Genomic DNA, 20,692 nt, shown 5'->3' with positions numbered 1-20,692 from the left:
TTATTAGTTAAATTGGATAAGATGGGGATCAATAGGAAAATTTAAAGGTGGATAAGGAATTGGTTAAAGGGGAGACTACGATGGGTCCTACTGAAAGGTGAACTGTCAGGTTGGAGGGAGGTTACCAGTAGAGTTCCTCAAGGATCGGTTTTGGGACCGATCTTATTTAATCTTTTTATTGACCTTTTTATTGACCTTGGCACAAAAAGTGGGAGTGTGCTAATAAAGTTTGCGGATGATACAAAGCTGGGAAGTATTGCCAATTTAGAGAAGGACGGGGATATCCTACAGGAGGATCTGGATGACCTTGTAAACTGGAGTAATAGTAATAGGATGAAATTTAATAGTGAGAAGTGTAAGGTCATGCATTTAGGGATTAATAACAAGAATTTTAGTTATAAGCTAGGGACGCATCAATTAGAAGTAACGGAGGAGGAAAAGGACCTTGGAGTATTGGTTGATCATAGGATGACTATGAGCCGCCAATGTGATATGGCCGTGAAAAAAGCTAATGCGGTCTTGGGATGCATCAGGAGAGGTATTTCCAGTAGGGATAAGGAGGTTTTAGTACCGTTATACAAGGCACTGGTGAGACCTCACCTGGAATACTGTGTGCAGTTCTGGTCTCCTATGTTTAAGAAGGATGAATTCAAACTGGAACAGTTACAGAGAAGGGCTACTAGGATGATCCGAGGAATGGAAAACTTGTCTTATGAAAGGAGACTCAAGGAGCTTGGCTTGTTTAGCTTAACTAAAAGAAGGTTGAGGGGAGATCGGATTGCTCTCTATAAATATATCAGAGGGATAAATACCGGAGAGGAATTATTGAAGCTCAGTACCAGTGTGGACACAAGAACAAATGGATATAAACTGGCCACCAGGAAATTTGGACTAGAAATTAGACGAAGGTTTCTAACCATCAGAGGAGTGAAGTTTTGGAATAGCCTTCCGAGGGAAGCAGTGGGGGCAAAAGATCTATCCGGCTTTAAGATTAAACTCAATAAGTTTATGGAGGAGATGGTATGATGGGATAACATGGTTTTGGTAATTAAATATTCATGGTAAATAGGCTCAGTGGCCTGTGATGGGCTATTAGATGGGGTGGGATCCGAGTTACCCAGGAAAGAATTTTCTGTAGTATCTGGCTGATGAATCTTGCCCATATGCTCAGGGTTTAGCTGATCACCATATTTGGGGTCGGGAACGAATTTTCATCCAGGGCAGATTGGAAGAGGCCCTGGAGGTTTTTCGCCTTCCTCTGTAGCATGGGTCACTTGCTGGAGGATTCTCTGCTCCTTGAAGTCTTTAAACTACGATTTGAGGACTTCAATAGCACAGATAAAGGTGTGAGGTTTTTTGCAGGAGTGGTGGGTGAAATTCTGTGGCCTGCGTTGTGCAGGAGGTCAGACTAGATGATCATAATGTTCCCTTTTGACCTAAATATCTATGAATCTATGAATTCCTTCACCCCTCCCACTGTTTCCACTCCATAAAAGAATATCTCCTTTAAATGGATTAGGAAAGGGTTTAATCTGATCACTATCAATTCCCTGCAGAGTACCTGCGCTGGATATCTGCCCCAAGTTTACATAATGATTTGCAGCATCATAGCCTAACTCCCCTTTTGTTCTTTTCTCCTTGAAGCCTCCTATCCACTGTGGGCGAAGGTGAAAAAACCTACCTTATGTTGGCCAATCTGGTGGTAAGGGAAAAATTCCTTCCCAGCCCCCTGAGAAAGGAGCAACTAATGTCATGCCCACAGTGGATAATAATGAGAGGATGGGTGCTGCTTAACCTGACCAGGTGAAAAGAGGGCTTTCACTGCTCAGATGTGGGCATAAATATTCCCCCTCTCTTCTGGTCACTTGCAGGGGGGATGGGTCAGTGTCCCCATGCTGACCTGGAATGGGGCTACCTCCGTGTTGGAGGTAACTCACTGGCTCTCTAGCTGCCTTTAAAGGGGCAACTCACCTTCTCTGCCAAACCTGACAAAGGTCCCCACCGCTTAATGTGTAGTGAGGTCATTCAGCTTTGGGCACTCATGCATTAATCTGGTGAGGTCTGAATATGTCCTAGATTGGAATAGTGTACATTTTGTCATAATGTAGTGAGGTATAGATCATTGCTTTTAAGTATGGAGAGTGACTCATGGGGAATGGCATCATCTTTGGAGTGAGGTGCTTTCTCAGTGAGAACTGAAGTGGCAGTAAAAGGGAGATGAAATTGATGGGTGAAGAAAGAAAGTGAAAGATTGATGTGTGAAAGAGAGAAAATACGTTGTTGCTGTTTCATTGGGTATCATTGATATGCTTGGTGCTGTACAAAATTATAGAGGAAAGCACTGTCCCTGCCTCAGGGAAGTAACAATTAAACAGAATGGTTTAAGGATGTTACACACCAGATTATCAGAACAATGTTAGATCTGAATGCAGCATGATGGCTTTTTTTAGTGTTGGGTCGTGTACAGAGGATGATAGCTGTTTGTATTAGGATTGCTGATTTGTATTATTGGTGGTCTTAAGGAGGCAGTTGAGTGAAGAGAGGGTCACTCATTGGTGGAAGGAAGAAGGGAGCTACAAGCTCAAGGGCCGTTATGTACAGAAGGCTTAAAGAGAAGAGTGTCTACAAAGGTAAAGGTTAGGGAGGAGTTTTGTATAGAAAAGGAAATGAGGAAAAAACGAGAGCAGTGATTTTGTGAATAACCTTAAATGGGAGAATCAGAAGAGATGTAGTAATTTCACAGCCCTAGCTGATGTTAGTATTTTGCATTCAAGTTTCCAGGCAACACATCACTGGGCTAAATAAAAGGGGTTTTCTTATGGATGTGTTGGCCTCATGGTTCTATTTAAGAATGAAGTAGGCATCTATGAATCGCTTTAGAAAGCAACAAGAAACTATTGTGTGAATCTCAAGGGTCCTAGTACTTCAGCTCTTGGTATTTAGTTTTGAGTAGTAACAATTTAGCACAGCTTCATTTTTCCCCTATAAGTGACAGCATACCTTTGTGAATCATTATTGTAGACAGCTACCAAAGAATCTATTATTCAAAAGCCCTTCAAAATTTGAAAGTGATCAGAGCCAGGCAGAAGTCAATTTAAGCAGTATATCATCGAGCCAGCCACGTTGCTTGTGCAAGCTCACAATAAAAGTCTGCTCAGTGGAGATGACTGATTAGCAACACAGCTAGTGGTAATAAATTTTAAAATATATATGTTATGAAAGATTGAGGAAAAGAGTTATACAAATGGTTCAAGTCTGCCAAAAAGTTAAGCAATGCTATGAAGCTGTGCCATTCAACTTTCCAAACATGCTGCTGCTAAGTAAACATGTTAGTACTGTAGCATTACCCCAACAATACAGACCTGTGATTGCCAAGTGCCAGCTTCCACCCTGACTTCTGTACAAATGAACACACTGTACACATATCTTTCTGTTAAAATCCTCTATCCTCTACTTTAGCCTTTTAACAGGAGTTAATTCTTATCTGTTAAAATATTAACAGGTTGCCTGCATCCCAAGTCCTTGGGTTTAACTATGCAGTTGTTGTAGGTGCCAATTTGCATACGTCTTGTTGCCGTATCAACAAGTTTCCCTCTTGACTTTTCCCTATGGAGGGAATTATACATGCTGCTGCTTTAATTATATTCTGCTAGGACCCATAAACCCCATGCAGTATAGAAGACCCGTGCTGTATAAACACAGATGAAGACCGAGTCCCTTCTCTGGGAAGCTCACAAACTAAGTTATGTAAGATCCAACAGTAGGTTGGGCATATGGCTATAACATACGGATAAATGTGTGTGATCATGACTGGCGCAGTATGATTAACTTCGTTTTGCTCCTGTTTGCATATTAGTGGGAGTGCCTCTAACTCGTACCCTATATTGAGGCCTGTCCCTACCAAGATGATGTGGACATATTCCTAGACTCATGTTTCTGAGACCAAGCTTGGATTTGGAGTACTGGGCTAATAGAATTACCCTTTCGGAAAGATAAAAGAACAAAATTATATCTTTATTTATACAAAGCTGACCAATCCTGCTCAATAAGTTAAACACTCTATCTACCTGGTGGTGTGAATGGTAGCATTCAGAGTGCCTTCTGCCTGCAGGCTGTATATCAGGTATGCTCAAAGCACTGATGACTACAACAGTTCTAAATGAAATTGTGCCATATTTTGCAGGCCATATCCCACCAGAGGTGACAATATCCTTTTTATTACCATCATAAAGCGCTAGAGAATCACCAATCTCCCAGCCTTTCACATGAATAGATAGGCAACAAAGCAGGTACTTTCCAGTGCCAGTGCTTTGATAGACCACACTGTTTTCACATATGCATGTACTCCTGACCTCTGGTCAGTTTTTTAGAAGGGGAGGTGTGAAGTATGCTCCTTTTTGCCCCAAAATCCTCTGAGATCATCAATTGATACGGTAATGGCGATGTAGCATCCTAATAAATGCCTAGTCAAGCTCAGGAGAAGCACATCTCTGTAACATCAAAAATAAAGTTACCATGAAGGGATCCTTAAACAATAGATGCTCCCATCCATTTAACAAATATTTGCTAAGGCCTTGAGATAACACCTGCAGAGAAGGTATGCAAATAGATCAGTGCAGATTCTCTGTGAGTTTTGCTCAGCTCCCATCTTTCCATCATTCTACACCCCAGAACTCTGTTTTATGGGTTGGGGATTGCAGCCAGTATTAAATAAATAAATAATATTTTATACTGCAGTAGTACCTAGAGGCTTACGTCAATAACAGTTCAATACTGAGAAGTGTTAAAATTGCTGCTGGACTGCTGGCCTTTCTCTTTCAGAGAGGGATGCATAATCTGGCAATTGAGTGCTAACAGATGTGGTGCTGGCAGCCCGAGTACTAGCTGTGGCCAAGGGCTAGACATCAGCTGAGAACTGACAAACTCCCAGCTGGAAGCCAGGCCAATTCACTTGTGTATAGCTCAAAGTGATCATTCAATGCATAAGAATGTATTTGCAGTGTAGTTGTAGTTGTCAGTCCCAGGATATTAGAGAGACAAAGTAGGTGAGCTCTGGGTGGCTCGAAATCTTCTTTCTCTCCCCAACAGACGTTGGTCCAATTAAAGATATTGCTGCAGACTTTGACTTGCCATGTGCTAGCCCAGGGGCCGGCAGCCTTTCAGAAGTGGTGTGCCGAGTCTTCGTTTATTCACGCTAATGTAAGGCTTCGCGTGCCAGTACTACATTTTAACGTTCTTTAGAAGGTCTCTTTCTATAAGTCTATAATATAGAACTAAACTATTGTTGTGTGTAAAGTAAATAAGGTTTTAAAAATGTTTAAGAAGCTTCATTTAAAATTAAATTAAAATGCAGAACCCCCCGGCCTGGTGGCCAAGACCCAGGCAGCGTGCGTGCCACTGAAAATCAGCTCACGTGCCGCAGGTTACCTATCCCTGTGCTATACCATAATGCTGCACTGGCCACCAGGGATCCCAGGAACATACGGTAAAAAATCCTATGTGATGAAACCTGCTTGCTCTTCTTTTGGGGAATGCAATCTCCCTAGTTTTGTGTGGGACTGACCTTTAATTAAAAGCACCTGCTACACCTGATAAGTCCTCCTATACTTTGCAGTGCAGAAGCAGCGGCCTGCAGAAGCACCGGTTGCATTGAAGGGAGCTGTGTTCTTTATAAGCCCTTGTTACCTGACTGAGGCGAGTCTCTCAAGTTCTCCCCTAAAGGCAGCTAAAGCCTCATCTACTTGACCGCTGTGATTTCTTCCCCCAGAATTGCAGCACCTGCATTGGCTGCTATGACTTCTGGGGTTTGGTACACTGAAACACTCAGCTAGGGGGTTGGGAGTACTGGTACTAGTAAATTTATGGAAGTGCTCTCGCCTTGCATCTCTTTCACTCTCCACCCCTGTAAAGGGATAATTAAATGGATCTGGAGAACCACAGTATTCACCCTATCAGACTGGTGATCTCTTCCCTGTTTTTGTGAGCCAATCTGACTGCAGTTGTCACTGCTGATCTGTTGCCATGTCCTACATTCTTTTGCTGCTTGTTACTGAGAGTAGTCAAGAACTGCTTCTAGAGCAGCTCAGTGACCTGGTGCCATTGCTCAGATGTCAGACGTGCGTGCTGCCGGGGTTGACCTGGTGGCCGGATGGGAGCCAGGATTGACCTGATGGCTGAGTGAGGACTTAGAGAAATTTCCGACCCTTTCCTGGGGGTCGACCTGGTGTCTGCTAGAGTCTTTGGGGTCCCACCTCCGCAAAAATGACCTGGAAGGCATAAGAAAATTCCTGTCCTCAGTAGAGGAAGCAAGTTTCCTGACCAGAGGTCCAATGTTTCTTCTACTACTGAAGTAGCTGTCCTGTCTGCCTCATGGGCTTCCCCTGGGAATACTGAATATTTCAGCAAGTTGGAACGGAAATATTCCCTGCCCTCCCAATTATTTTTAATTCCCCTTCCTACTACCCTATGCAGTGCTCGTCAATCATAGCAAGCCACAGGTTATGTAGTCTCTACCTACATGTCACTAGTTCAAGTCGCATATAAAGCAAAATGTGCTTCCTGCAAAGGAATTTGGGCCTGATTACATCAATGATATAGTTTAAGGGTACTGTGATTAGTTTAGCAATTTTCTTTTGGCAAGAATTAATCTGTTTAAAGCATACAGATTCCTATGAAACTCCTACCCAACATTCCAATCTGACAAGCTCATCTGCTTTCAAGACCAAAAATGCACATTTTCCTTCATCATAAGGGCTTATAGCCAAAATGCATCATCTTTGTGAGGGGGAGGAGGAATGAAGATTTTAGAGATAATCATAACCCAAAGGATTTAGAGGAATATAGCCATTTTTTTCTGTTTTGCATTTTATGCCTCAGGAGTACAATTTATCTAATGGTAACACAACCTGGTTTGAGCTTTACTGCCATAATAAATATTTACTGCTCTTGCACCAGAATTTCTATTATCTCTCAAACAATATACTCAGTTAATGGAGCCCTTTATGCTTTCTACTAGTGGGAATATTTTGTATTGACTCCTGGATACTAAATAGGCTGTAAAGTTTGTTCAGTTGCATTGACCGGGGGAAGGTATAATGGTATAAAGATGTGAAATAAGTAGAAAATTGGCATGAGTCAGTTCTTTCCAAGATGGATAATTGATAGCAGTAGAATTTACTGTTTGTGAATTTTCCAGATGAGACCTTTTAAAAACTGACGTCTTGGTTTCTTTGGCTAAACTTTCCCTCTGTCTGCCTGGCTGTCACCATTCACTTCAGTGGTGGCTTTTATCACAGTTTCAGGATTAACTGTGCCTTTGATCCCTCCCTCCTACCCCTTGTCTTCCTGGAGGGCACCCTCTTATGGCTTTAGGCTTCCTACCCATCACCTCTCTTGGGGTGGAGACCCAGTTGTCTCTCGTTTCAGATTGGGGCTTGCTTGCAGTACCTCTGCATCTCCTTTGTGATTTTTTTTTCCAGCAGGTCTAACTGGGGTCCAGCACATGTGGTTGTTAATGCTTTCTCCTGGGATACAACAGAGTACACTGGTTACCAATCAGCTTTCACAAAACAAACTGCATTTATTCTTAGAGCAAAACCTATAAAAACAATAAGTTCCTATATACATGCAAAAAGCTTACCAGAGATCATCCATCAATCTTATGGTATTCTGGTAGGTCAAAGTCTTTCCGACCCTTCTGCAAGGGCTGGGGCTCTTGGACAGAATGCCTTGTCCATTTGCTGCAGAAAGAAAACTCTGAGTCCATTTATATACCGCCTTTTTATGCCAAAAACCCTTTCTTTGTCTATTGGTCTCTGGAAAATCCAGTTTGAACCAGTCTACACAAACCTTCATAGGGGGTCGTACCTCTCTGAAGGTGTTTACAATGTGAGCAATTCATCTTAATCATCATCCATCGTTTTCATTTCTGTCCTGTGGAGTAGAACAGAATCATACATGCTATCACTGGCCTGCAGTGATACATAAACTTAATACAATGTGTTCCCCCAAAGATACTGCATGTTGTTGCAATATCTGTCACAGGTTTGTTTTAGTAGTGCTGTATAGTTTGTGAAGTACTTTGAGATCCTTCCGGATTTTGATACATGTAATGTGCCACAATACTTTGAGAGAAAGACCATAATGTAATATAATTATTGAAGTATTATGGTACATTGCAAAGTAGGATTTACTAATATTCTATATAAACTAAGGGGAGGATACTGGAAGGGAGTTACACATAAGTTGTATCTCAAAGCTGAATGCACAGTTGAGCCCTGAAAGGTGAGGGAGAAATAGGACCCAGCTGTAGCAAAGCACAAGAAATTTCATTTTTAATGTTTTACTTTAAAGAAATGATGTGTCTTTTTGATTTTGGCAAACTCAACATGCCGCCATCCAGACTGGTATTTTCTAACATGGCAACATGGAACAATTTGTCCTGCTCTGAATTGCTCTGCTATCCTGAGATTTGTACAGTACAGTGCCTTCACCTCAGCAAGCAAGGGTTATTAAATTGATTCTTATTTTCAAGCTCTGAAAGTAACCTCTCTCTCTCCATATTTAAGTTATTTTACATGTGATGTGACATGAAAGAATGCTAAATAGCTTGATAGGTTTGTTTTGCCCTCTGTGGGTTCTGTGGTTTTAAGATTTTAGTGTCACAAGGAACTGTCATTCAGTTAGTCATTTCATAGTTATCAATGCACTTTTATGATTTGTGTGAGACTGGTCTGAAAAATGGAGATCGCCCCCATGTTATATTGTAAAATAATACTGTATTTGGTCCAGTGTTTCTGCTTCAGTACTTTGAACAATAAAGTCAGGTTCCTAAGATCATGTAATTGAACACTTTTGTGTGGTGAAGAGAGATCCCTCCCTCCCCCACCTCAGAATTTGCAACATCTATTTTAAATGTTCTGTAGTTTGAAAACTTAGTGTTTTTGCTTGTGTGGAAGGCAAAGTTGGAAAGAGATATGGTAATATTTGTTTTGTAGCTCCAACAACAATTTATTTAGTTTTTTATTTAAGCCATAGAAAAATTGCTTTTGAACAATTATGTTTCTCAACTTGAATAGAAATTTTAAAATCTTCTTTAGTAAAAATAAAATAAAGTTTAAAACCACTAAGAAAAATCCTTTAGCAGCCATTGCCATTGCCACAAATACAGAAATAAACCTGAAATGTTAACATTGATTGTGTTAGTATTTAACTTTGTTTTGGAATAAACTAAAATATATTTAATATGATGTTAAGTTACTGAAATCATCAGGGAGAATTGTGGCACCTGGAACTCTCTGTTGGCCTGAGCCTGATTTTAGTAGGAGCTGATTAAGTATGTTCCCAGTAGTGGGCCCTAATTTATAGGTACAGCTTTACAAAAATTATTAAAATACATTGATTAGTTTTGTGAGGGAGTGTGATGTTTTAAGTGGCCAGTTAGAGTATTAAGAAAATTATCGACTTGAAGGATTGTGTGCTAAATGATAAAGATAAAGGCATTTAGCATGCATGCCTAAAATCAACTATGTGCTGAATACCTGTTACGCTTACTTTTCGATACGTTTGGCTCATGATATTATGATAATACTTTACACTTTAATCTCAAAGTGCTTTAAAGTGTGCTGCTTCTCTGAAAAGTGATTGTAAAACTGGAAGTCTTACTCTTTCCCATCTATCCCGTGTGTGTGTTAAGAGTAACATATTTTTTTACTGTTTTTATTCCTCTTGGATCTGCAGAGCCAACTGAGCGAGAGATTTCAGAGTAACAGCCGTGTTAGTCTGTATTCGCAAAAAGAAAAGGAGTACTTGTGCATCCGATGAAGTGAGCTGTAGCTCACGAAAGCTTATGCTCAAATAAATTGGTTAGTCTCTAAGGTGCCACAAGTACTCCTTTTTTTTTTTTTTTTTTTTTTTTGAGAGAGTGTTTGATTCAATTCCTCGTGCAACAGGAACAAGGTTGTTTACTAAGTTACACCAGTGCTAACCCAGGAAGGAAATGGAATTGTATAGGTCTCACTGAGGGCATAATTTGAGCATTGTGGGGGTTGCATAAGTGTAAATAAGGGCAGATGTAGGCCTGCATAATTTTTATTACTGTTGATAATGAATGAGTGAGAAGAAAGAAGCCAACTTGACTCAGTTTGCTGGGCTCTCTGTTATAAAATGACACCTATGCAACTCATCCAGTGCTGTATTTACAGAGACACATTTCCGAATAGAACCATTTAATTCTCAAACATCTCTCTAAGGTAGGCAAGTGTTACTTTGTCTGAGCTTTAGTTTAAGTTTTTTTTTAAAATTAGAGATTATTTGAAATGAGGAAAGTTTATACTTTTTCTCACTGCTGTAAGGTCCTATTTTCAAAATGCTATAATTGTCTCTGGCCTCTCTCTCGTTTATAGCATCCACCTCTAACATTAAATTTAAACAAACAAAATAAAATCTGAACTTTTTTGTGGAAAAAAAGGTAATGTAAATGTAACCCATGCACCTTCTGGGTGTGGTGTTCTGTCCTATCTAGTGGCACAGAGACCACTTAGATAAAATGAGTCTGCTCTACAGCCTTATCTAACAGGCATTGGCTTTTAGCTTATGCTGTAGAGGTTCATGCGCTAAGCTCCGCAGGTCCCCGATTCAATGCTGCCCCCGACAGACTGTGTTACATAAAGTTAAAAAATTGAAATTTTCCACTACTACTAGATAAGGATGTATCCTTAAGGTAAAAAAATCTGAATCTGACCGTATGTTTTAAATACTACTTTAAAATCCGTTATCTAGATACTATACTTCAGTGCATGTGCTCTGTAAGAATGATGATATCAACAGATACATTGTAAAGTAGATTTTCTGACAACATTTTTGGATTCTGCTTTTGCCATAAACTTTATAGTGAACATTTTTTAAACATTTGATGTAAAACTGATAAACTGCAAAGAGATACTATCTGTATTTTTTTATAACAGGTACCAAGTGCTGGCATTTGCAACAGATGCTGATGAAAGAAAGGAGACAGAGCAGCAAAAACTGAGTTCTGGAAAAAGGCTTGTTGTAAGACCTGTTTGTTTTACATAAAATATAATCTACAGTGGATAAATATTAAAAAGAGAGAAGACTAGCTGACAGATTGAAACACTGTATTGTCACTAGGGGCCAGATCTAACTTCCATTTAAGACCATGGAAAGACTCGAGTAAATTTTATTCCTATTTGGTTTGGGTCCTAAATACTCATTAAGCCCTCTATTTTAAGAGAGGAGAAATTAACATAACAGGGTTAATTCCATGTTAATTCCTATCAAGATGGAAAGTACTGAAATATGTGTAAATGAAATTTTGCTTAGATTTTAAATGTAAAGTTTTTTTATGACTAGTTTATTAGATTTCTAAAATGCACCCTGTTAAAGTTGGGGGCTCATGTATATCGTTAAAGAGAACACTAGTTAACTAGGAAAAAGACATTTCCCCAAATAGCCAGCTCGCTCATCCTCCCCGACCCTTGCAGTGAAAAACCTGGGAAACTAATGTCTCTTACATCGTGCCTTAAGACTAACATACTCAGGCTATTTTGGACTAGTGGGGAAAAGGAATTCCCGCCTCGGTGGTACTGCACTGACAACTGCTTGATCATTTAAGATACTCCAGAAAGTGCTAGCTTAAGTAGTCCAGCTGACCTCATCTTCCATTATGACACATGGGGAGAGAGGTGGTCTCTGGAAGAGTCAGAACTGAAACATTTTTGTACTATATAAATCGAAGTCAACACCTTGAATTATACATGGAAGCAAGTAGAGAACCAGCTCTTGGATAACAAGTCTCTATGTTCCATTTGACTAACACTGCTAAGTAGGTGAGGACTGTATTCTGTAATATGTTTGGCATCAAAGAACAGTCTTCAAATGTAACCCCACTTAGAGTGCATTGCAGTACACTTTACCATAAACAATACCAGCTGATAATGTGTACAAGTATCCACACAGATGGAGAAATGGATAGCTAGTGTAATTGCCTCTGCCTGTGAAAAGAAAATGAAAGAATATTATGTGCAGATTGCTGAAGATGTCATCCAAGAATGCAGAAAAAAGTACAAGAAGATCTTTTTTGTGTGAGGCAATAAAAATAGGACAGAAAAAAATGAGAACTTCGCATGTTCACTCATCCCAAATTTCTGATGGATGGGGGTCCAGAACTCTTACCTAAATCATGTTGAGAAAGGAATAATTGCTAACACAGTTCTAGACCTTGTCTACTCTCAGGGGTAGCCTCAATTCAGCAGCTGGTGGCCAGCAATAGGTGTAGCTGCACTGGGCAGGGACATGAGGGATTTGCACTCTTAAATTAAGAACAAACAGTGCTAAGCTTCAACTAGCTCTGTCAGTGCAAATCTCTGCTTGAGCTTGTGTAGGCTCTGGAATTCAGCTACATTGATTGTTGATATAGAGCTATTCTTGAGGGTAGACAAAAGCCATGAACTACCCTGTGAGTGTTCAAAAATTCTTCTGTAACTATCATCAACCTTTGTGTTACTTGACTGAAGAAGGAGGATTGGTGCCCCATGTTCCTGATGGCACTTGATAGAGCTTTCAAAAAGATTATGAATTCACCTTTGATCCCACTACCAGAAGTACATTGAAATTTGTGTTGAACGGAGGATGATACAATTTTACCAGTGAGGGACTGTAAATTAAGCTAGACACTAAACTTATAAAAGTAACTGAAGGACCTATGGGGGTAATTTCTGATAATTCTTGGTTGGAGTCTTAATGGAAATCTGAATCTATCAAATTAACAAAGTACTGGAATTTCACAGGGCAAAAAGAAAAAAAAATCAAACACTTTATGGAATCTTTCTGTTACCCATCATATTGCCTAGGTATCAGTTGATCCCAGAACAGAAAGAATTTTCCGAAAAGTGGATGATGTAACATAATCCTGATTTCCCTTTCCATTTTTAGCATTTTAAAATGGAAGGTGCACGTTATTACCTCAGCTCTACCAGTATGTTTGTGAAGGAGGTTATTCCTCATTTTTTTTAATCACAGTGGTAGAAAGTTGTGATTCAAAACCACAAAATACAGGACAGTTGAACTGAGAATTTTATCAGCTCTCCTGTTAAACCAGCTTGGCATCAGTCAAGTGTTTGTTCAGCACATTTGGATTGGTTTGGATATATCTTCGCATAGGAGTTGATAAACAAGGTGGTGAAACGTATCAGTACCTAAGGGCAGACACAAAGGACGTGGTAGACTTTAAGTAGTTAGTAGAATGGGAAACCTTGTGTTTTATTTCCAGATTTCAAAGCTTTTTTTTGTTTTGGGACAATGTGTGCATTTTTATTTTTTGAACAATAAATATGATTACAGAGGGAATTGCATAGCATATGTTTATGGTTTATTTCATAAAATGTTTGTGGGCTGGTTTATTTCTGCTTCCCCCAGCAGTGTTTTATTTTTTGGAATCAGGAAGATCACAATGTTCCTGAAGATAATATGCATCTAAAATGTAGAACATTTTACCTTTTTCCCCCTTACCGCCCCCAAAGTGTCTTTTCACTTACGTTGCTGAAAATTCATTTGGTTTGATGTAGACTGAACCTTCTTCTTAAGCCTTTTATTATACACATAGCTGTTAACTGATCTTTGGTTATGTTTTCTCTTTTGAAGATGGATTGGGTTTTAAACATTGGAGAGCAAGCACTGGATATATGCGTTGTTTCCTTTAATCAGACCTCCTCTGTTTTTGTGCTTGGCGAGAGAAATTTCTTTTGCCTTAAGGATAATGGGCAAATTCGATTCATGAAAAAACTTGATTGCAGTCCAAGTTGCTTCCTTCCTTATTGTTCAGGTTTGTAAAAGAAAAATTCAGCTTAGAATCTTTGACCTAGTTACACTTAAAACTAAGAATGTTTTCCATTAGGAAGATGCAACCTTTTGAATATACTGTGGATTAATATAAAAGCTTATGTAGAATTCAAATTGTACCTGACATTTTGTAACTGCAGTGGATAATTTTTCAGAGAACAGAAAGAATCAAGTTTCCTTAAATTTGTGTTCTATTTGCTACTTTTTCTTGCAAGTCACTTATGGATAAATAAAAAGAGCAAAATCTTGCCTGGATTAGAGTATAAGGGACGTAAGGTCGGGGCAGAAGAGAGATAAAGTCCACCAAGATTAAGGTATTCAAGCATGTTGTGTGGTACCTCAGAGCAGCTGAGATCAATTAATTTTTCAGGGCTTCAAATGTAGCAAGAATGCATGAAAGTCAGGGGTCTTGTAAGGATAAATGCTTGTGAGGTGCTCTGATTCTGTGGTTGAATGGTATAAAGCTTGGCTGACAAATTGATAAAGACCAGAATTAAGAATCTATAGTTCCATGTTGGTACCAGAATAGCAAAGAATAAGTTTTAAAATCTTATATTAAATTAGTTAATTTAAACTTTACAAACAATCTCATAATCATCTTTATTTTACTTTTTGTAATTTCTTGTGTAAACATGTGATAGACAGTTGATTGATTAAAATTACTTAACCAATGTGTGTGTTGTGCCATGTCTAAACCAGTGCATTCATAGTGATGATGACAAATCCATGACATTTTACTTTTGGGGCATTCAGGGACTTCTGGTACTTACCCTTATGAGTGATAGTTTTGGAAGTAGCAGAAATGTCTCCGGCACTTCTTTTTATATTTCACACACTGATATAATTATAATGGGTGTCCATGATGATTAATCACATATATTTTTGGTTATTGTCTATGAAATTTTCTTGGGTTTTTTTGACTGCTTAATAATCTATAAATAAAAAGGAAAACAAATCTGTTCAAATATATGCAATAGTGGGTTTCCCACCCCTCCCCCAAAAATGGAAAATAATGTAAACCTGAAAGGAAAACACTTGCTCATGAAAACATCTGTTGTCTTAAAACTGTTTTTATGTTTTTAACAGTGTCTGAAGGAACAATAAACACTCTGGTTGGAAACCATAATAACATGTTGCATGTTTATCAGGATGTGACATTGAAGTGGGCCACTCAGCTTCCCCATATTCCTGTAGCTGTAAAAGTGGGCAATTTACAGTAAGTAACTTTGTAAAAGTTTAATTTTTTTAGATTTGTTTCCAGCAAAAAATAAAAAAAATTTCTATAGATGCTAATAAGCATTTCTATAGTATTTAACAAAAAAAAGGTAGTTTATAAAAGGAAAAAATATAGTTTTGGGTATGTTGTGTGGTATATTCACTGGATCAATTTATGCTATTTCTGATAAATTTGGAATAATTTTGTTCAATTATTAGTATTACTTTACATTGGTGTAAGTGAAGGCAAAACTTCCATTGATTTGGAGCTCTTCTCAGAATGACTAGACACTGGAGGACTCTGAGCAAGCCCTAGAGATTATTAGTAATTCTGACTACTCAACAGGAGCTACAGATTGATTGGGTTTCCTTTGAGGTGGAGGCAGTTGGCCAGGATATCACATCTGCTGCTCCCATTACTGCCCTTACACCATGAGCTTCTCTTCTTCCTTTCCCTTACTATCCATGAGATGCAGCAAGCTCCCAAGAGGAGTATTCAGTCTGTCTTGCTCTTGAGAGTGGAAATCTGGGGTTAAGAATCTGGACAGTAATTTACTCTCATGTGAATTTTATAGGTATTTTATCCATGAGTGAAAGCACTGTACTTGCCCTTCATGAGGAAGAGATTCTCTTTAACCAAATGTAAAAGTAAACTCACAGAACTAAGTATTAAGAATTAAGTATTAAGCATTTTTAAAATTTCAGTGCTCCTTTTTAGAAGGGGTAACAGGTAAGAACAAGTCAGTGAAAGTTACTAGAGTACAAGCTTCTACTTTCACTATCTTGCAGGTAAATATAATTTTATTTACTAATGGAATTGTGTGTTCACTGAAGAATAAATAGAAAGCATTTATTACCTTAAAAGAAAAGGTATCTATAGAACTTCTTAAAATATCAAATTCCCAGATGCAAATTTTTTTAAGATGGAGTTAAGGTAATAATTATGTATCAATCGTTTTAGGTGCGGAAAAACATTTCTTTTTAAAAAGTTCAAATGTTTAAAACTCATGAAATAAAAGTAGGGCATATACTTTAAAAACAAACCAGGACCGCTTAAGAAGGTGAAACCAGACTTAATTCTGTACTGAACTTCAAGTCTGGCTATATTTGTCTCCTGAAAAATGGTGCTGTAAAAAATGACATTGTGGGGTTCCATGTTTATCTCATTGACACTGTATCAAATTTGCTTTGTAAACTTGCAAATAAAAAATCTTTCCCCCCTAATTGCCAACCCAGCAAACTCATCCTGGCATCTGAAAGTCATTTGTTTAGTCAATTATTTTCTGTCTTCTTCAAATATGCTCTCACTTTAACTTACTAGTCAGCCTTATCTGTGCTTTAAATCCTTACTCACCCTCCACTCAACTCCAAAAGACCACCATAGTCCTCCTGTACATCTTCTTTATCAAGGGGATGAGCCATAACCCATATGACAGTGTGCCATATTTAATGTATGAACACCTGCATCAGCCAACCACTGCATGTGTGTCATCTACTCAGAGGCTAGTGTGTTAATATTTTAGGTCATGACTCTGTTTAAGGAATAGTAAAAAAATAAGCATCTGTTTGAAGTTTATAAGTAATGTAGTAAAAACTTTGGTGAAGAATATTTTTACAGACTCAAATGTAGAAATGCAGTGACTACTGTATCACTTAAGAATTGTTGGCTGAAGAAATTAATCTAAAGTAGCAATATGCAATTTTATAACTTGTAAGACAACAGAAAGTAGTTTTCAGATCTGAAATTTCTTTCTAATACTATTTATATGGGAAGGATTTTTTTTTTTTTTTTTTTTTTTGCTCTCATTTTATGTCTCTGTCACAAGACATTGGGTAGTATTGGCTGTGCTATAGCATCTCCTTTTACCGGCTCTTGCTATTAACGTTGAGAAAAGTTAAAATAGTTCACACAACTGTAATTCTCCCATCTATCCCTTAATAGAATTTACAGAAGGACTGAATATTCTTATGACCAGCATTGTAATTAAACATGATAAAATAAGGCTTGCCATATTTTGTGCTTCATGGTACCAGTTGATCACTGCAGGTGTCAGGCAGGAATTTCCCCTTTTCTGTACATATTGCAAAATCAGCTAGGTGCATTGCAAGAAGAGTTGTAAGGCAACTATTGGAGACAAGTATCCAATTTACTGGAATGATAGTCTGCTGCAGTAGGCCAAATCATATGTTCTTCCTCCTACCAGCTGCTTTCCTTTTGTGATCCCAGTAGCTTTCCCCAACATCAGCATCATAACGCTTATGGTACAACTATGAAAGAGGCAGGAAGTCTTGTCCTCAGCTCTTCAGTCATCCAACCTTTTTTTGTTTGGAGCCTCCTTTTGGGGGTGAATATGTGCTCACCCTTGCACCATGCCCTTGCTGTTGCTACCTCTCCTCTTTTATTTTTGACCATTTTCTTGTTCTCACATGTATCATTCTGCCTGGTTTGATTTTATTTTTTTTTCATTTTTGTTTTCTGTATGTATGTGTTTGGTGCACACTCTCATTCTGCTACTTGTTTCTGGTTTTCTAGCCCTGTTGTCCTCAGTTGGGGGCATCCATCAATGATAACCATAGCCAAGCAGAGTGCGTATGGAATGGAGAAGAAGCTTGATATCTGTCATCATGTGCACTATGTGCACATGATGTGCTTATGGGGTTGATTGCCTTATGACCATGAGAGCAGGGAGAATGACTGGCTGCTTTCAAGAATTTTCTTGCCACTTTATCTGCAGGTTCAAAAGCCTATTTGTAGAGGAGAGGTACGTTACCCTACCCGCCTGCTCCTGTCCTTTGCTTCCTCCTAAATCCCCAGACTAGTCTGGCACTTGCCCTATGATGTTGGATGATACTAAAAAGCAAGACAAATTGAGTACCTTCATTCAAGGGACTGGTACTGATACTCTCTTCCACTGAACTTAAACTTACATGTATGTTCATTTTCTTACATGTGGAAGGGAAACAAACTATTGAGAGGAAACTGCCATAGCATGTGATAAACTTACTACTTGCTCTAAATTTTAAAAAAAACCTGTTCCTATAAGTAATTAATTAGTAACTAGGAAATTACTTTATTATGAGTCAGTGGCTAAATAAAAAAAAGTTGCTTTCTAGCAAAATTATTTAACTAAACTTTGCAATGTTTTAGACTCCAATAATTTTTATTCCTAGAGCTACATAACAAAATTGTCTAGTAAATCCTGTAATAATTTATTTCTGTATTTTTTACTTAGAACAAGTAAAATGTGTGTGCTTCTTTCTAGACTTTTCAGTAGCCACACAGAACGAGGCCTTATCTCATGCATATGATTATAACGTGGGCCCTGACAAGGCAAACGTTTAAGCACGTACATAACTTTATGGAACTACTTGTGTGTAAAATTATGTACGTGCTTAAGGCACCAATTCAGCAGCCTATCCCTGTTCACCAAAGCATGTGCTTAAATTCTTAGCTGAATTGAGGTACGTGCATCTGCAGGATTGAGCTGTAAGTCTGAAACTGAATTGTAGTCTAGCAATTTGACTAGCACGTTTTTATGGAAAGTTTTAATCAAAATACTGTAGTTCAAAAGTATGAAGTTTAACTGTTAGTTAAAAAATCAAATATGCTGGGTTTTATGGAGTTTAGGCTTCCAATAATTTTTTAAAAAGAAAATTAAAATGTGTGATTAATTTATGAGTGAGAAAATGTAAACCTGGTCCAGATTCAAAGTTGAAGTTATGACTTGTTCTCTACTGCAAAAATATAGTGGACTGTGTGGTTAGGTGAATGCATTGTATGCAGCTGTGTGTCTGCAAACACCACAAAGGCAACAGGAACTGAAGTTAATGAGAAAAATATGAAGAAAGATTATAGTTGAATGAAAGTATAAAAGATGTAAAAATGCAATCAAATAACGGGTAGTAGTGGGTGGAGTTAAAAATAAAAGCACCACTTATTCTGTTTGTACAGCTATCCAGATGCTAGAAAATACTTTGTTCTTCACTCCAGCCCATCTGTTATTCCTTATTATAACTGACATCACCACAACTGCTAAAGCATCACCATATAAAAATGGCAAAACTTAACACTTACTACACAATTTGATGGAAAGAAAACTGCAGGAATCAAAGTCTGTAGTTTGCTGAAAGATTTTCCATTTTTTTGCAGGGTGGTGCTATAACAGAAGTGATGCCAGTTATGACACACAGTATGAACTGAACGGCTGTATTTTTTAATTTGAGTATGCCATAATAATACGTTGTCTGATCTGAAGTTAAACACAAGGATTTTTAGAAGCTCTCTCTACATTTACACCTAATTCCACTTTAAGGAAATGTTTGGTAGGAAAGAAGAAAGTAATTAAATTTATATTTTTCAGCAGTTACTACCGTACTGGCTAGAGATGTACAAAATATTGCCATTTTTAAAGGCTTCTTTGAAAAGATTGTTTTTTGTTGTTTATAGTGCTACAAAATATGTGGTGTGATTGTATTTCTTTACCTAAGTAGGGCTCTGAGCCTGCAGAAAATTCCATATGTGCCTAACTTTACACTCTGCAAATTCTCTAATGTCTGAGGACTTTCTGGAGAGGTAGAACTTGAAGAATTGAATGGGCCTACTTGCCGTGTGTAAAGAATAGCATCCATTGTTGCCAACTCTCCTGATTAAATTGCATGCCTCATGATATTTGATGTTTTTTCTTAAAGCCCTAGCTCCTAGAGTCTTGTGACTGTGTGAGATTTTCAGCTTTTATTTAAAAAAGAAAATAAAAAAGCAAGTTCCTAGTTTCATCTTTGCAGGGGAAAGCTTGAAGAAGACAAATAAAAAGAATCCTAAATTTAATATTTTTAACTTTTTAAAATTGCATGATTTTTGAATGTTTGTGGCTGGCAGTGTGACAGAATGGCACATGTCTGTACCAAATTATGAACTCTACTTTGTACTAAGTGTTGAACACTAGGCTAGACTTGCGTAAGGGCAATTTACTGTAATGTATTTCAGACAGTTGTCCTGCCCTGAAAAAAATGCTTGGACATGTTGTTGAAAGACTATCACTGAGAACCATCTGGGGCTATCTATTTTGAACAACTCTTAACTACTGGCTCACCACTCACTAAACTACTCACTGAACAAAGATTTTTCTGTACAGGGTCCGCAAGGTGGTGCAAGCATGATGAAAAAGTGTGTAATGGAGCATCCTACTGATGTCAAAGGGATAGAGGGTCTGTTTATACTCCATGGCGTGATTGCAGCTCAGGTAGAGATACCCAGGATAGCTTTACCCAAGCTAGCATTGCTAAAAATAGTAGTATAGATGGGGTGGCACAGGCTTCAGCAACACAAGTAGGTACCCAGGGTTCTGAGCGGGCTTGTACAGCCCACACTGAAGACTACTACGTTGCCACATCTATACTGCTAATTTTAGCCATCCAAGCACTGATAAAGCTAGTGCAAGTATGCCTACCTGAGCTGCAGTCACAGCTTAGACTGCAGTATAGGCATAACTTAAGTGCAGGGCTCTGCCCTTTTGCGGGGGAGCCAACCATTGCCACATATAAGCAGGACTTGCAGGAGAGAGAGGGCAGGATGGACTCTGTCCAGCCTGAAATGCTGACAAACTTCAGTCACAAGAAGGAT

General features: G+C 38.4%; 1 protein-coding gene across 9 annotated transcripts in view; it reads left to right on the top strand.

Moving 5' to 3' along the window:
- The window catches only part of BBS9 (Bardet-Biedl syndrome 9), a 434,982-nt gene that overhangs the window by 39,789 nt on the left and 374,501 nt on the right, over positions 1-20,692 (top strand). For all 9 annotated transcript variants that reach the window (XM_084619984.1, XM_084619986.1, XM_084619982.1 and 6 more), the window contains 3 exons: positions 10,965-11,049; positions 13,660-13,840; positions 14,944-15,073. In XM_084619984.1, coding sequence (XP_084476110.1) covers positions 10,965-11,049; positions 13,660-13,840; positions 14,944-15,073 — 396 coding nt within the window. The remainder of the gene's footprint in view (positions 1-10,964; positions 11,050-13,659; positions 13,841-14,943; positions 15,074-20,692) is intronic.

The sequence above is a fragment of the Lepidochelys olivacea genome (genome assembly GCF_965140295.1).
Source record: "Lepidochelys olivacea isolate rLepOli2 genome assembly, chromosome: 2".
Taxonomy (NCBI): Eukaryota; Metazoa; Chordata; order Testudines; family Cheloniidae; genus Lepidochelys; species Lepidochelys olivacea.
The sequence above is the reverse complement of the archived record's forward strand: the minus strand, read 5'-3'. Positions and strand labels throughout refer to the sequence as shown.